This window comes from Acanthochromis polyacanthus, chromosome 21, assembly GCF_021347895.1.
Source record: "Acanthochromis polyacanthus isolate Apoly-LR-REF ecotype Palm Island chromosome 21, KAUST_Apoly_ChrSc, whole genome shotgun sequence".
NCBI lineage: Eukaryota > Metazoa > Chordata > Actinopteri > Pomacentridae > Acanthochromis > Acanthochromis polyacanthus.
In genome coordinates, this window is record NC_067133.1 from 12,483,744 (window position 1) to 12,499,053 (window position 15,310).

Here is a 15,310-nt window from a genome sequence, read left to right on the forward strand (position 1 = left end):
GCATTGGAATCTTATTATATCTATTACTTTTTGATATTTATACTCATCATGAGCTGAAAGCTGGAAAAGGAACTATTTGTAGCACATATAAGAGTGGGCACGGTTCCACTTGCGAAAAAAAACTTAATTAACTTTTACAGGCCTTAATTGACTTGTTAAAACTTAGGGGGAGGAGGTCAAGAATGGTCATTAGGAGCTGCTAATGACATTTCCAGAGTTTGATCATTTCTCTGACTCATCAAACTTTGTGGTGTTTCTCAATGACCAGTGAGAAGATCTGAAAATGAAGCTAATTAATGCCTTCAAAGGAGGGTGAAGCTATAAAAAGATATCAGAGCGCTTTCAGCTTGCCGAAATGTCATTAACAGATGGCAGTTAGCAGGAAACTGTGTAAGTCAAGACAAGATCTGGAGGAAAACTTTCAGATTAAGCTGCTGAGAAGCAAGAAAGAAGCAAAATCCTCCCCGAAATTAGTGAAAAGGAACTGCAGGAAGACTGGGCTGACACAGGAGAGCAGCACTGAGGTCGACACATGGAGGGAAACCATAACTGTGGCCGCATCATTTCTGAAGTGTGCACAGCAACATCTGAATCAGCCAGAGTGGTTTTGGAAAGAACACCCTGCCTACTATTAAGTGTCAGAGTGGAAATATTCTGCTTTGGAGTTGGAAACATTGCATTGATTCAGGACAGATTTGATGCAGACAGACTGTCCACCAGATGGGGTAGTGCTGCTGTGAATTCTCCTTATACGCTCCTTTAGGACTCCTAGTTTGTTCATTTCTGGTTTGCAGGCGTTGCGAAGCTCCTTTACCGTCATAACAGGTTACTTGTTGGGCAGCTGCAGAGATTGTGTGTAACCTTTGAAAGAAAAGTTGTCATAATGTTTTGCATTTTGGTAGATTTACCTGCACAGAGATGTTGAACAATATATTTCAAAGACTACCAAATGTCTGTTTTCATACTACTGTCATATAATTATCTTCACGGAAAGGTAACATCTCCTGTACTGTAAATTTTGCTCCGTTAAGTGTTAATTTGGGATATCCACACTCAGTGATGTCTTTGTCGTCTCTGTCTGGACAGCTTTGGGCTGCGGTGCCAGCAGTGATGTCAGCCAGTCATGCAAGCAGCCGGTCTGAACGTCTAGAACTTGTGTTTTTATGGGCGGAGGTTAAACACCATCTCAGTTTGAGGACAGACCTACGGAGGTTTGCATGTGCTGCAGGTGTGTTGATGCTGGAGCTGAGGAGGCCAAAACTCTGGCTAGACTGATTTCACTGCCTGTTCTAAGCTTTGCTTTAATAACTGCAAGCAAGCTTTCAATTAGAAATAAGATGTTTGGAATCTAGAGGTTAAAGGTACTATGCGACAGAGCACGGCGTAATTTACATGTGGGTCAGTCTGTGTTAATTCAGAATTCAGGAAACGTGTTGCTCCATCATCTCAGATTTTCCTTTTATTTGGTATTTTAACCCTCGTGTTGTCCTCATTTACGGGCAACAAAAAATATTGTTTCCTTTTCTAAAAAAAAAATTTAAAAATTCAGCAAAAAAATCTCCAGATTTCTGAAAATTTGCAAAACCTTCAGGAAGAAAATTCCAATAATTCCTTAAAAAAAAATCCCCCAAATTTGGCAAGAAAATTCTTGCAAATATTTTCCAAAAATTAGTAAAACTCTTCCAAAAAATCCAAAAAATATCTAAAACGATTACATATATCACTAAAACTTGTAATATTTTCTTTAAGAACATTTTTAACATCCATTTTCCCTGGAGAATAAACCCTACTGACTTTTGTTGATTCCTTGATTTTATTTTTTTCTGTTTCACATATGATGAATAATAATAATGACTCCAGAGGTCACTGTCCTTTTGCGCCATCATCAGTAAATAATAAATGACACTAAATACGTAAATAATAATTTGATCACACTTTAACTGCACATGTTGAATGCTAATAAGCAAATATTACCTTGCAAACAAAACAAACTATGATACAAAACATGTCCGACATTAGTCCTGCAGTGTTGAACAAAGTGGCTTTTTTGTGTCCAAGGAACCAAATCCACAGTTTTCTTTACTTAAAGCAAATGAACAGCAGGTCCACCGGTGGGTTTGGAGGTTCTAAACACACAGCACCCAGAGGAAACACTGCAGACTCAACACAGCAAAGTGCACAAGACAGAACACAGACTGATGTGTAAATAGAAAGGTGAAGGTAAATACACTTTTATATTCAGCCTTTTTCAAAAGTATCTGCTGCCTGGATCCTCTTCTAATCGCTTAAACATGATTTACATTCACAGAAAAAGGGATTTAAATAAATGTAGGTAAACTGTTTTGCAAATAAAGGCAGTTTTTAAACTGAGCTCAGGTAGTTTCACCTTCCACAACACCCACACAGCTCAGTCTGTGTATTTGATGCCAAGAGAAAGACAACTGTGGATTGTGTGCGATGCAGTAAGTGTGTGTGATGTTGGACCGAGGCGGCGACAGCCTCTGCCAGTTTTAACAGTCCTGTCCCGTCTTTCCCTTGTAAAGCCGTGGCTCTCTCTGTGTGTTTTTTTTCTGGGCACTTCAGAGCAGCTCACATCTAAGCTCTTTATTGAATTTATAACGTCATGGCAACCGTTTCTCTGGTCTTCATTATGCAGGTCCTCTCAGGAGGCAGCAGAGAATCCAAACCTGGCTGGAAAACAAAACACACAGATAAACTGAGCGAAAAACATGGTTTCAGAATGACAGATATTTTTTGTAGAGCATTCATTTGGAAGTTGAAAGTGAAGAGATAAATAGCCAAAATGAGGAATGAGAGAAGATGAGTTAAATCGCTATAATAATACTCTTCCTCTTGTGATTTATGTTCAGCTGTGAAACGAACAAAACACTTTCAATACAGGCTTCTGAAGTCTACAAGTTTGAAACACAACTTGGCTAAAGGACTTACTGTCTAATTCTTTGCATTAAGGAGAAAATATCAATCAACTTTCAGTAGCAAAATAATCAATCTAGTGAGCATATATATAGACAATCAGTTTAGTAAAAATGTATTTCTGAAGCCTCAATTCACAATATACGTCATCTCAGGCCACTTTACAATATTGTACACTCAACAAAAATATAAACGCAACACATTTGTTTTTGCTCCCATTTTTTATGAGATGAACTCAAAGTTTTTCCACATACACAATATCACCATTTCTCTCAAATATTTTTCACAAATCTGTCTAAATCTGTGATAGTGAGCACTTCTCCTTTGCTGAGATAATCCATCCCACCTCACAGGTGTGCCATATCAAGATGCTGATTAGACACCATGATTAGTGCACAGGTGTGCCTTAGGCCGCCCACAATAAAAGGACACTCTGAAAGGTGCAGTTTTGTTTTATGGACCAACATTCCACAGCCCACAATCGACAACCTGATCAACTCTATGCAAAGGAGATGTGTTGCACTGCATGAGGCAAATGGTGGTCACACCAGATACTGACTGGTACTGACCCCCCCCCCCAAAAAAACAAACAAACAAAAAAAAAAACTGCACCTTTCAGAGTGGCCTTTTATTGTGGACAGTCTAAGGCACACCTGTGCACTAATCATGGTGTCTAATCAGCATCTTGATATGGCACACCTGTGAGGTGGGATGGATTATCTCAGCAAAGGACAAGTGCTCACTATCACAGATTTGTGAACAATATTTGAGAGAAATGGTGATATTGTGTATGTGGAAAAAGTTTTAGATGTTTGAGTTCATCTCATAAAAAATGGGAGAAAAAACAAAAGTGTTGTGTTTATATTTTTGTTGAGTATCTGTGTTTCAGCAGCACTTGGCGGTGGTGAGTTATAGTAGAACAGAAAAAAATCAACAGTCACTCAGAAAGTTGTCGTGGACTCAAACAGTAAATGGTTAACTTCGTTGGTGGTAAACTAATTGTAGAAAAGTCTCTCTCCCTCATTAGAAAATGTAGTTTGAAGATTATTAACGTGTGTAAAAACAATCAAACTACCAATAAATAGGGCTATTAGTAGGATTTAATTATTTTTAAGTTAAAAAAAATCTTTAAAACTGTCAAAATACTGTTGCAAAACTAGTAATTCAGTTTTAAATTACATGAACAAGTTCAGAACATATTACTTTAGTGTTTTGTATTTCAGATTTGACAGGTCATTAATATTATAAATTTCCACCAATAAAATTTGTGCGTTTACTTGTACTTGCAAAACCATAGTTATTAAACAAATACTCATGACTGTATTTAAAATGCAGAACTGTAAATTGAAGTGAAATGAACATACAATACAATAACTTTATTTATCCCCAAAAGGAAATTCAATTTATGTGTAACTTTGCATCAAAATCTTGCATATTTTACATAAGCCATGTGAATTCATAAATTTAGAATTTATATTTTAGGTGATTTCAAATATACAGAGAAAAAGGAAATGTATAAATCTGTAAAAAAAAAATTACAGATACACAGGAAATCATTGCAACATATGCATCTTACAGACACATTTTCTGTAAAACATCTGTCAGTGTACAGATGTTTTACAGTGTAGGTTGAGTCTGGCTGCAGACACTGAACAAACCATGAGAAGTCAGAATCCACCATCATTGCTGCTCCGGTTGGACTGACACAGCAGGGATTTGGAACAAAGTGAGGCATGTTTCAGTGCAGTGGAAACTTCCAGACACTGTCCATCATAGGAGCAGGTCTCGTGCAGATGCAATGAATGGAAGGAAAGTTCACCGTCCATTATCTGCTGCGAGGATGTTTTCTCACAGTCTGACATAACAAGTAAACTTGAGGACCGCTGACAAGTTCTACTGTATGTGACTTGTTCAGGGTGTTTTTTAAAAATCTTCAAGTGGAAACATCCAGTCCCTCTAACTGACTGCTGCTGGCTGGGCAGAAATAATTAAGTCTCTACTGACCAGCTTGTCCTTAAACAGACTGAATTCTACATTATTTGTACCATTCAGAGCCTTGAGAGCTGTTAATTACAAGGTTTTCTGACAACGTTAGCTAATATTAATATTTCATCTAACTGGGATCCAGTGTAATCATTAGTTACCATTAAAGCATGAGGCGGAGGTTGTTTTTTTTGTTAGTTTTGGCATCTGTAGCCTCAGCCATCAGAATGCCTTGTGCTAAAACTCTGAATCCCAAAACCCACCAGCAGGTTTGAAAGTCATGTTATCTTAGCTAGAAACTGTATTGTATTCAAATGGGAAACTTAAAAATGTAGATATTTCTTCAAAATGACTTTATTCTGCATGTCTCATTTAAAAATTGGCCCAAAATAAACACTTCACTCTAGCTAGATTCTGTGAAAACTGAAAGTTCTGCACTCTCTGGTGCAGCTGTGAAGTCTTTGCTCAGTCAGCTGTGATCAAGAGTTACATGACAAAAATTTAGGAACATTTGAGTTAATTTGGACTTAACTGCAGGCTGCACAGTGACTTGGTGGTTAACATTGTCGCCTTGCAGCAAGAAGAGCAGCCTGGGCCTGCATAGAGTTTGCATGTTCTCCCTGTGCATGTGTGGGTTCTCACCTGGTTTTCCTACTTCCTCCCACAGTCCAAAAACATGCTGAGGTTAATTGGTGATTCTAAATTGTGTGTAGATGTGAATGTAAGTGTGCTCGTTTGTCTCTACATGTAGCCCTGCGATAAGCTGGTGACCTGTCCTGTCCAGCTCCCCGCGACCCTAATGAGGATTAAGCGGTGTATAGATAATGGATGGATGAGCTTAACTGCAGGCTGTGTTTCTACAGAGTAGATCAGAAACGCATGGAAACTAATTTACAGCAGCATCTATAGTGAGGAGAACCTCAGTGTTCATTTTGTGCTGCTGATGTTTCATTTTGAAGTCTTTATGGTGACATATTGATATTTTTACTTATCTCTCATGTAAGTTTTTAAAAAAGGTCATATAAAGTCAGTCTATATAGGTTGTATGTCACAGAAATGGATCCTATCAAGACTTTTTTTCACCCCACACATGGAAAAAAATGTGAGTTTAGGTTGCTAACCCGTTTTCCTGACTCTGTCCTCCTTCAGACCTCAGTTTAAAGGTGTTTTCTTACTCAACAGTTTCCACCTCCTGACTCTCTGTGACCAAACAGCCAATATTTTATTGTGGCGGACAGGTTATTTTGAAGAATGGTGGAGTCCTGCTTCATCACAGATCGCTGGTGGAGTAGATTTTATTAGCAATGTCTTCAGCACCAAAATGTCCTGTTTTGGCTGTGAGGTCGGTTTACTGTAAGCAGACTTCGGCCCTTGGTTCTCTCTGACTAAACCTGCTCCTCCAGACACAAGCTCAGCTGAAACAACCAGCGCCAGCACTATGGCTCTGTAGGTCTTTGTGTTCTCCCCTTTATGTGTGCGCTACATGGAGCTGAACACTAATATTAAGCCCCCTGGAGGATGCCCACAGGGCTTCACAAGCTGGAAGAAGAAGAGCATAAAACCTCCAGTAAACACTACTGCTCCAGTCCTGAGGCTAAGAAAAAACATCACTGAGACTACAGAGAGTGAAGCTGATCATTTAACCAGTGTGAAGATGTTTATTTTGTTTTTGAGACATGAAGCTGTACAAGTTTGCAGATTTAACTGAGGTGCACACATTAAACTGATCAACCTGCTGATTCTTTTGCCTCAGACTGATTTTAAGAGTTTCGTTCTGTTAGGTTTGTATCCATCACCGGGTGGAGACACTTGGCAAACTTAATTGCACAGGTTCCTGTAATCACGTTCGTTCAGGTGTTGCTGCGTTGTTAATGAGGCTCACTGTATCTGACTGTGCTCCTGCTGCAGTCTGTGTTTATGCTGTTAGCTTCATACTCTCTGTGGAACATTTCGGTTTATTTTAAGAGAAAATGGAACAATGGAGGCTACCGCAACAGCAAGAGGCGTGTTGTATATTAAATCTGACGGAGCATTTTATTGGGAGGATGCGTCATACGTGCAGATTCTAACAGAGATGAAGCTCCTCAGTGGAGTAATAAATGTCGTAAATAGACGCTATCAAGTAAATTAGTATCCCCAGCTCTCTAATGTAGTAACAACAGATCAGCACTGACTTATTTGCTACAGGCCAATCTTCAGTCCATCCAGGTCACCCTCCCTGACGTCTAAAGTCATCATGCGGTGCTTAAGCCTGCCTGATAAGTCTGACACACCAAAACATAATCCTGAATATATCCTTTAACCCTCAACAACATGGCGACTGTTAAGCAGCCTGCTGAGCGGGTCAATGTCAGCTCAGCCTCCTCACTTCAGGGATTTTTCCTCCTCTTAGTGTCCTTCCTTAAAGGACATGTTAAGATAACACACATGCAGAAACAGATTGTCGCTTGTATGTACACTGTAAACATGTTTCTTATTTTTGTATTCAGTTTGAATTTTCTATATTTTTTTTGTCAATTTAAAGATTTTTTTTCTGTTTAGGCAAATTACAGAAGGTATTTGGTAAAATTACAAGAAAAACTATTTAAAAAAAAACATTTATTACATGTTAGCCCTAAAAAAAAAACACAATCCTTTTATGTTTGACAAAAATATATTATTTTTGCTGTATTTAAATCATCAAATTTCATTATTTAGCACGTTTACTACTATTGTTTTAAATTTAAAAATGTATATTAAAGGTTGAAAAATGGTAAAATAGTTGTTTAACCATTGTATTCCAGATTTGGGTAAATTTCAAATATCTAGTAAAATCACAGAAAAAAGGATTAATTTACATGTTAACCCTAAAAAAACTCAAGTCATCCTTATACCTTTGACAGCAAAAATATTATTTTTTAACTGTATTTAAATCAGCAAAAATGTAATTATTGTACAAATGTTTGCTTGTATTGAAAAATGTATATTAAAGAGTGAAAAAAGTGCATAATTTTTTATTTATTTACATTTTTTTTCAGTTTTGTATGTTGACTATATGAAAAACACGACAAAATTGTCAATAATGTTCACATCTAAAATGTATATTTTTTCCTTTTCAAATGTAAAAATAACTGTTAACTGTATTTGAATCAACAACAACAAAAAATAATTTAAAAAATCAAATATCTGCCATTTTTTTTCACCATTTTTGAACATTACCATGTTCCACCATTTTGCATTACTTTTTTCTGGAACTCTTTCTGTCAGATTTTTAGAACTTTTTTCTTCTTTCTTTTAGCAGTGTGTATACATAGGTGCATACTGTGTTTGTAGTATGACAGACCACAGTGAAACTGCCATCCAGATGTGTCTCCACACACTCATGTCATATTCCTCCTCTGTGGGTAAATGTCTGCTCCGCCACCTGAAGCTCTTCTTCTCAAAGCTTTTTGACATCTCCTGCTGAACAACCGACCCTCTCCTTATGGATGTGTGTTTTTTAAGGGGACCTCTCAAACATGCAGACACATAAATGTTTAGAGCTGAATCACGGGCGAGGAGTCGTGAGTCAGACGTGGGTTTTGTTATTGTCTTGTTGCAGTACCACCAGGGGAGACGATGTGGTGGTCTGACTGCAGTTTTCCTCAGGTGGCATCAAACCAAATGTCCTCAGCCTCATATGTGGTTCTCCAGTCAGACGTTTGCATCGAGTGTATAAACTTCAACGTTACATTAAGAAGTCCTACATGGACCTCCCGCACTATAGGATACAAAGAGGACCATAGAGCTTGGCACTGATGGTCCAGTTCTTCTTCTACACAGTCTCAACAATTCAATCCAGTTTTATTTATACCAGTTACAGTTGACTACAGAAGTTATCTCAGGACATTTCACATGGCGAGGTCAAGACCTTACGACATTATATTATAGAATCATTTCATCTGAAATCAGCACATTTTTGGAACAATTTTGCCTCGATCATTTCTGGGTTTTATAGCATAAAGTATGGATATTTATAGAGATAGTTATGAAACTTTAGCTTGATGTATTGAATGCTTTCTAAGATGATTTTTTAAAATTACCCATTGACCCACTGTTAGCACCTTTTTTGACAAAAATGTTAGGCTATTTGGACGACAATATCTCAGAAACTGATGATCAAAGCCTGTTATTTCCACAGTTATTTCTCATCGTGTCACTGACTCAGAATCTGCAGTATTGGACACATAAATCAATCTTTGATTAAGGATGATTTAACATTGTAAATCCCATCTTTAAGCACTCATGACCAAAAAAAATTATAATACAGAAGACAACTAGTGAACCCTATGTTTTTGTATCTCATAATAATGCAGAACAAAACATATAAAACATTTTTAGACAGTTTCATGAGGGTTCTCCAAATATAACTAAGAAGAAAATGTATTAGTATATTTTTCTGAATTTTTTTCTTCCAAGAATTTACCCCAAACTACTTGACAAGTCTTCTCCGAACTAAGGTTTATGCTGACAAAGTTGGGTGGGAAAATGAAAACTATGCCGTTAGTTATATTTGTGAGAACTGTGCTAACCATTAAACCATTTTAAAACTTGAGAACTCTGTACTACTACAGCATATTTCATTTTTGTGACCAAGTATTTCATATTAAAAGGTATTTTAGATGTGTTTTGTATTATTGTGACATACAACTGGATATGGATCAGATAATATAATTAATTTACTACCAATTGAAAGTTTTTTTTGTTAATGTGTGTTTAAAGATATTTTTTCATGGCAGCTTCACGTTTTATATTTCAACTCGCCTATAATCAGTGATTATTTGATCTGCTTGTTTAATATTGCAGATTGTGAATCAATGCTATGATGAGCAGTAACTACTAAAGGGTTTTATCCTTTAGTAGTTCCACAGATATTGTTGGCCTCACATTTCAATGTGCGAAAATTGCTCGTGCAAAGCAATTCACAGATAAGTTTTTAAATATCCAGTTTATGATAAAGTTTCTAGCAGCTGACAGAAGGCCCCTGATGATGGAGAGAAACCCGACAAACCCGATGATCCCTTCAGCCTGTATTCACACACTGTGCTGCTGTAACAGACTCTTTTAAGATTACAATGTTCTTCTATAGGAAACTGCTGGAAAACATGTCAGAATGACATTTTAATTGAGCCTCTACAGCACTACAGTGTTTGTTTCCACATTAAACATCCATTGGAGCATATTTTTCTCTAAATTGTGCATCACCTGGATCAGGTGCCCTCCCAACACTCACAAATACAGTAATGATGTCATATTTACTCTGCAATTTTTAGTGCCTTTTTTTTTAACCCAGGACATTTAAAAACAGATTCTGTTTGCGTGCTCTCATTCTTTTCCTCTCTTTTTTTTCTTTTTAGGAGGTAAAATATTTGCTCTGTTAACAAAAACCAGGAAAAACAGGCCTGTTGCTCAACAGTATTTGACGCAGGTGAGTTTGTTTGGAGGACGAATGAATTGAACGCATCAGTCAAGGCCTAATTACGGAAAAATCATTATGTAATTTTTCTGTCTTCACTGATTTGCAAATTTATTGCACAACAGAAAGGCCGTATTTGCATTAGTGGGAATGTCTGAGTGAGCGTGCAAATAATCTTACTTTATTTAGCTGCTAGCTGCTTCCATCCTGACAAGAATATCAATATGGAGAAAACACAGTTTCATGGGTTCTGTAATAATAGGAGCCATCATGAGCTGCTTTACTGGAGTAAAGCCCTCAAGAAAGTTGTGTAGAACCAGGGCTATGCTGTAAGAAGACCTAAAAAATTTACATTTTTACAGATTTTTTTTTGCATATTTTTGAAATGCATAGAAGTGCCAGTAAAACTCTTAAAACAAACTTGACATGTTTACAGAATTTACGTGTCTAATGTAAAATAACATTAAAACCTGTAACTCAGAATAGCAAAATCAATTTAAAAAAATAATAATACATGGAACCTTTATATTACATTTTACTGCTATAAATATACTTCGAAAATTGGATATGATTAGTGGAAATTTACAGAAAAAATAATACTGGTCTACAGTTTTACATAGATTTGTCTCTTAAATGAGAAATATTTTGTGCAGTTGCAGAAGTTTTCACAAAAATATTGCCTGAGTTTGTTTTTTATGTAACTGTATAACACTTTTACATATTGGTAATCTGTCAAAATGCTGTTGTTTTATAATCGTATTTATCTATCTAACATGTAATTTCATTGTTTTCGCACATTTAAATATCCCTGTTTCCCAAGCTTCATATTGCATATTTGCATGTTTATGTTCTTTACACATACACTTCTTTTTTTTTCAAAATATTTTTATTGAGATTAATTGCAGAGAGCACAGAGCAGTCCGCATAATACTTGAGTGAAGAAATAAAAACATTATTAAGCATGCATACAAAGCATATATGTACGATCTGATCGTGCATCAACAACTACTCCAAACAAAAGCACAAGATGTATTATATCTTTTTTTTCCCCAAAAAACAAAAACAAAACACCCCCCCAGCTCACAAACTTAGTACAGAGAGTATTTCAACAGGTGTATAATAGGAGAGAGAATTGTAGTACAGTAAGAGGTAAAGACACATTTAGTTGGGTAACACTTTTAAGTTGGAAAAGTGGGATACAAAACATTACTATTTCTGGTAAAACCTTTCTGTGGACACTTCTTTTTTTAAAAGAAAAAACACAGCATTGCATTTCAGTGCACATTTTTGCTTGTGTAAGTGTTTGTAAAATCACTGAATCCTGGATCTTTGGCTCCTTATGTGGAAGAAAGTCAGACAGACTCGCTGGATGTTTGCTCTTCTCTGAGAAGAATTTCCTTCTGGCTGTTTTTAGACCGGTTTCTTTGTTGTTTTTATCCTTGAGTTCCATTCGTGCTCACTATGACAGAAATCTTTGGACCTATACAGTCATAAATAGACGTATTTCTCATACTAAATCAAACCATTAGCTCAAATGCAGGTTGTTTCTTGGTTGGAGGGTGTGAATTCTCAGGTGCACAAGAAAATACAGAATCTCATTGTGTACATTCTGAGCTAATGGGCCTTTTAGCTTCGCCCAGTCAGACCGATGTGTGTGTTCAGAGGGCAGAACTGGTCAGTGGGAGTGTATCGGAGGAAAGAACGGTATAAAAGACCTGAGGGGCCGTGCAGCTTTAAGTACCAGGGTTGTATTTGTCTGTCTGTCCATCAGTTTGATCTCTCCCGGTGCTGCTGCCTCCATCATGCTGGTTCGAGCTCTGCTCCAGACTTCGCTGGTTCTCTGGTTGGCTCAGCAAACTCTGCAAGGCGGTAAGAAACTCATACGACTGCATCAGTGAAGACAAAGCAAAGGTTTTATACACTGTTCCAAAAAATAGCGAATGACGGTTTTTGCCTGTAAGTTTTTTCAGAAATTTTACTTACTATTAATTACAGATTTTTCCTGTTTTGTGGAATTATAAATACCTGGTAAAATTGAAGAAAAAGGCATCAATTTATTTATTAATTTTCAAAAAAGAGAAAGCGAAGCTGCAGGTGATGTCCCCATTAAAGGTGTTATAACAGATTTTCATTTGTTTTACAGTATTTGACTTGAGTTTTGCACAATTTTGCTACATTTAAATAAGCCACAAATGCTAATATTTTAGACATTTGCCATTTTTTAAAGAAAAATTCTGTTTCTGAAGGATTGAAAAATGCACTTTTACATTTTTTAAATCACTTGACAACAAAATGACATAATTTTTACAGTATAAGAATCTAATTATTTTACAGAATTTATTTTCTGAATTTCTAATTATTAATCATTATATTTTTAACATATTCTGTCATTTTTATGTATATTTTCTGTCACACTTTAAATGTGACAGAAAATTTAGTTGTTTTTATTTTAGGTGATTTTTTTTTACAGTGTACTAAGCAAATGATCGCTTTATTTGACAATTTTGGTGATATTTTTCTGTTTATCTTGCTTATTTCTATGCCAGTTAGTTATAAGTTAAGTATATTGTGCAATAACGGCATAATGATAACCTTTGTCTGATTTGTGATGTAATTCTAACCAGTTTAATTAAGCTTTGTGTTCAGGAATTAAATCTAGAAAGCAACAAGTTAAAAGAGAAACTGCTCCTGCGAATCTGGAATACTTGTGGAAATAAATGAAATAATGTTAGGTTATCAAAAAAAATCAGATCTAAAATCTATTTATCTTGACTCTGGCTGTCACGAGATTTTGCTTGAAACTTTGGCTGACAAATGAATGACATGAAAGAGCTCTGAGCACATCTGTCTGATTTCACTGTCAGCTCTGATGGATCGGCGTCTTCACTGACTCACTCTCACTCACTTGCTAAATCTCATGTCTGTGAGACTGGGGCAGAAAAAGGACTGTGGGCTCAAACCATCAGCAGAGCTGCCAAGTCTCTGTGGCTCTTATTATCTGATTTCACCCGAATCAAAGGGCGCAATGAGAAGGTGGCAGAGGCGGGTAAAATCTGACGACTGATTGTGAGAAGAACCAACAGGCTCCAGTCGGTCGCTGCGTTTCCATCAATGAAAGTCTGTCTGTCTGTCTGTCTGTCTGTCCGTCCTGGTGGTTCCCAGTCAGGCTGCAGCAGTCACAAAAACCTCGACTGACTTCTGGTTCACAGTTTTTTACCGCATCATGGATAATAAATATGTAACCATACTGGCTTTTAAGTGAAATTTACCATAAAACCATGTTTGACTTTCAAGCTCAAATAAAAAACAACAACTCTATAAAAAATAGTAACTGAATACACTTACTCCAGTACAGCTGTGAGGCACCAGTATTTACTTTCTACTCCATTACAATTGTCTGATAGCCTTTGTTAAATATTTTGCTCAGTGCAACAGGCTTTAAGTACAACACATAGTTAAAGAGCAAGCTAGTGCTTTACGATTTATTTGGTTCATGAAGTCAAAATCTCTTTTTAGATATCTGAGATGTCAAAAGCTCCACCAAATTGTGTCTTTCCCCGCCTCAAAACTATCAATAAATATTATAACTTTCTCCAGTGTTACGGAAAAAATCCAAAAACTGAAAACAGCTAATGCACAATTTGTGCATTAGTTTTTTCTTCCGATGAGGCCTCAGATTTAATGCTGTTTCTCCAAATAAACCTGCATATGAAATAGTTAAACTGACTCCACCTGCAGCAGCAACAACATTAGCATGCAGCTGACCCTCTGATGCTTCACTGTTAATAATCTAATGATGTCAGATACAAGAATATATCAGCGACAGAGACCAAATCAGTACTTTCACTTTAATACTTTAACTACATATTGTTGCCAAAATCTATGCATTTTTGCTTTAGTAGGAGTTTCGTGCAGCACTTTGACATGTATTGGAGTATTTTTACATTACTCTACTACTGTTTTCACTAAAATAAATGACCTGAATACTTCTTCTACCACTGAGTGTGAGTTTGGAAAATAAAAGGTTGCGTCTCTAAAAGCCCAGTTTACAACAATATTTAAGTCTTCCCATCCTCCTTGATAGATTAACTTTCCTGCACACTTGCACATCATTTGTTGAATTTATTTTACAGTTTATACATTCTTTCTCATTTGCATTATTTCCATCGTTTATATACAATGAATGCAGAGCTAACATTACACACACACACACACACACTTTTTACTGACTCCTAGTTTGGTATTTGTAATGTGTTTTCTATCCATTTCAGTTCATTTTAACTCTAACGATCTTTTTGTTTTGATGCATAGTGGTGGTTTTTGAATCTCTTCAGTTTTATCCTCTTTTGATAACAATGAAAATCAAACAGGCCCCATCTCTAATGTGATGTTTTCAATGTTTCAGGGGTTAAACCTCAGAGTATGTCCTGGGGGAGGGTGCTGCCAGCCAGAGGTGTGTCAGATACATTTGCTTTTAACTTTTTTTTTGTTTAATTTACCTCCCTTAAAAACAAGAAGAAATAGATGTTTCCTTTCATGACCATGCAATTCATGACTTTTCTCAAACGTCTACCTGTTTCTCATTTTTGTATGTCTGTTTTTTTATTTCTTCAGGTGTTGGCATTGGAGTGAAACCTGGAGGTCAGTCTTTTTCTTGGTGTATATTCTCTGAATGGTGCACAGGATGGCTAACTAATGCCAGCTATGAGGCTAGCATCTTATCTGAGTGATTTATTGATGTATAAGTGTCTCATACAGATGTACACATGCGACATTTAACCTATAATGAATAGAGGAATACCTACTTATATCTTAAGCTTCCTTTTGTGTATAAACACAGAAAAGTTGTAATAATGTAGTAAAAAATGCTTTTCCTCTCAGTTACTGGAGCTCTTGGAGCACTGGGGAGCCGATATGGCAGCAAAGCAATGAAGACTGGAAGTAAGTTAAATTCTGTTT

At 36.5% G+C, this 15,310-nt stretch overlaps 1 protein-coding gene across 2 annotated transcripts in view; it reads left to right on the forward strand.

The window, feature by feature from the left end:
* The window catches only part of LOC110951535 (uncharacterized), a 42,194-nt gene that overhangs the window by 12,027 nt on the left and 14,857 nt on the right, over nucleotides 1-15,310 (forward strand). For both annotated transcript variants that reach the window (XM_051941154.1, XM_051941155.1), the window contains exons 2-6: nucleotides 10,293-10,363; nucleotides 12,123-12,220; nucleotides 14,757-14,804; nucleotides 14,966-14,992; nucleotides 15,233-15,292. In XM_051941154.1, the coding sequence (XP_051797114.1) occupies nucleotides 12,154-12,220; nucleotides 14,757-14,804; nucleotides 14,966-14,992; nucleotides 15,233-15,292 (202 nt within the window). In that variant the 5' untranslated portion in view covers nucleotides 10,293-10,363; nucleotides 12,123-12,153. The remainder of the gene's footprint in view (nucleotides 1-10,292; nucleotides 10,364-12,122; nucleotides 12,221-14,756; nucleotides 14,805-14,965; nucleotides 14,993-15,232; nucleotides 15,293-15,310) is intronic.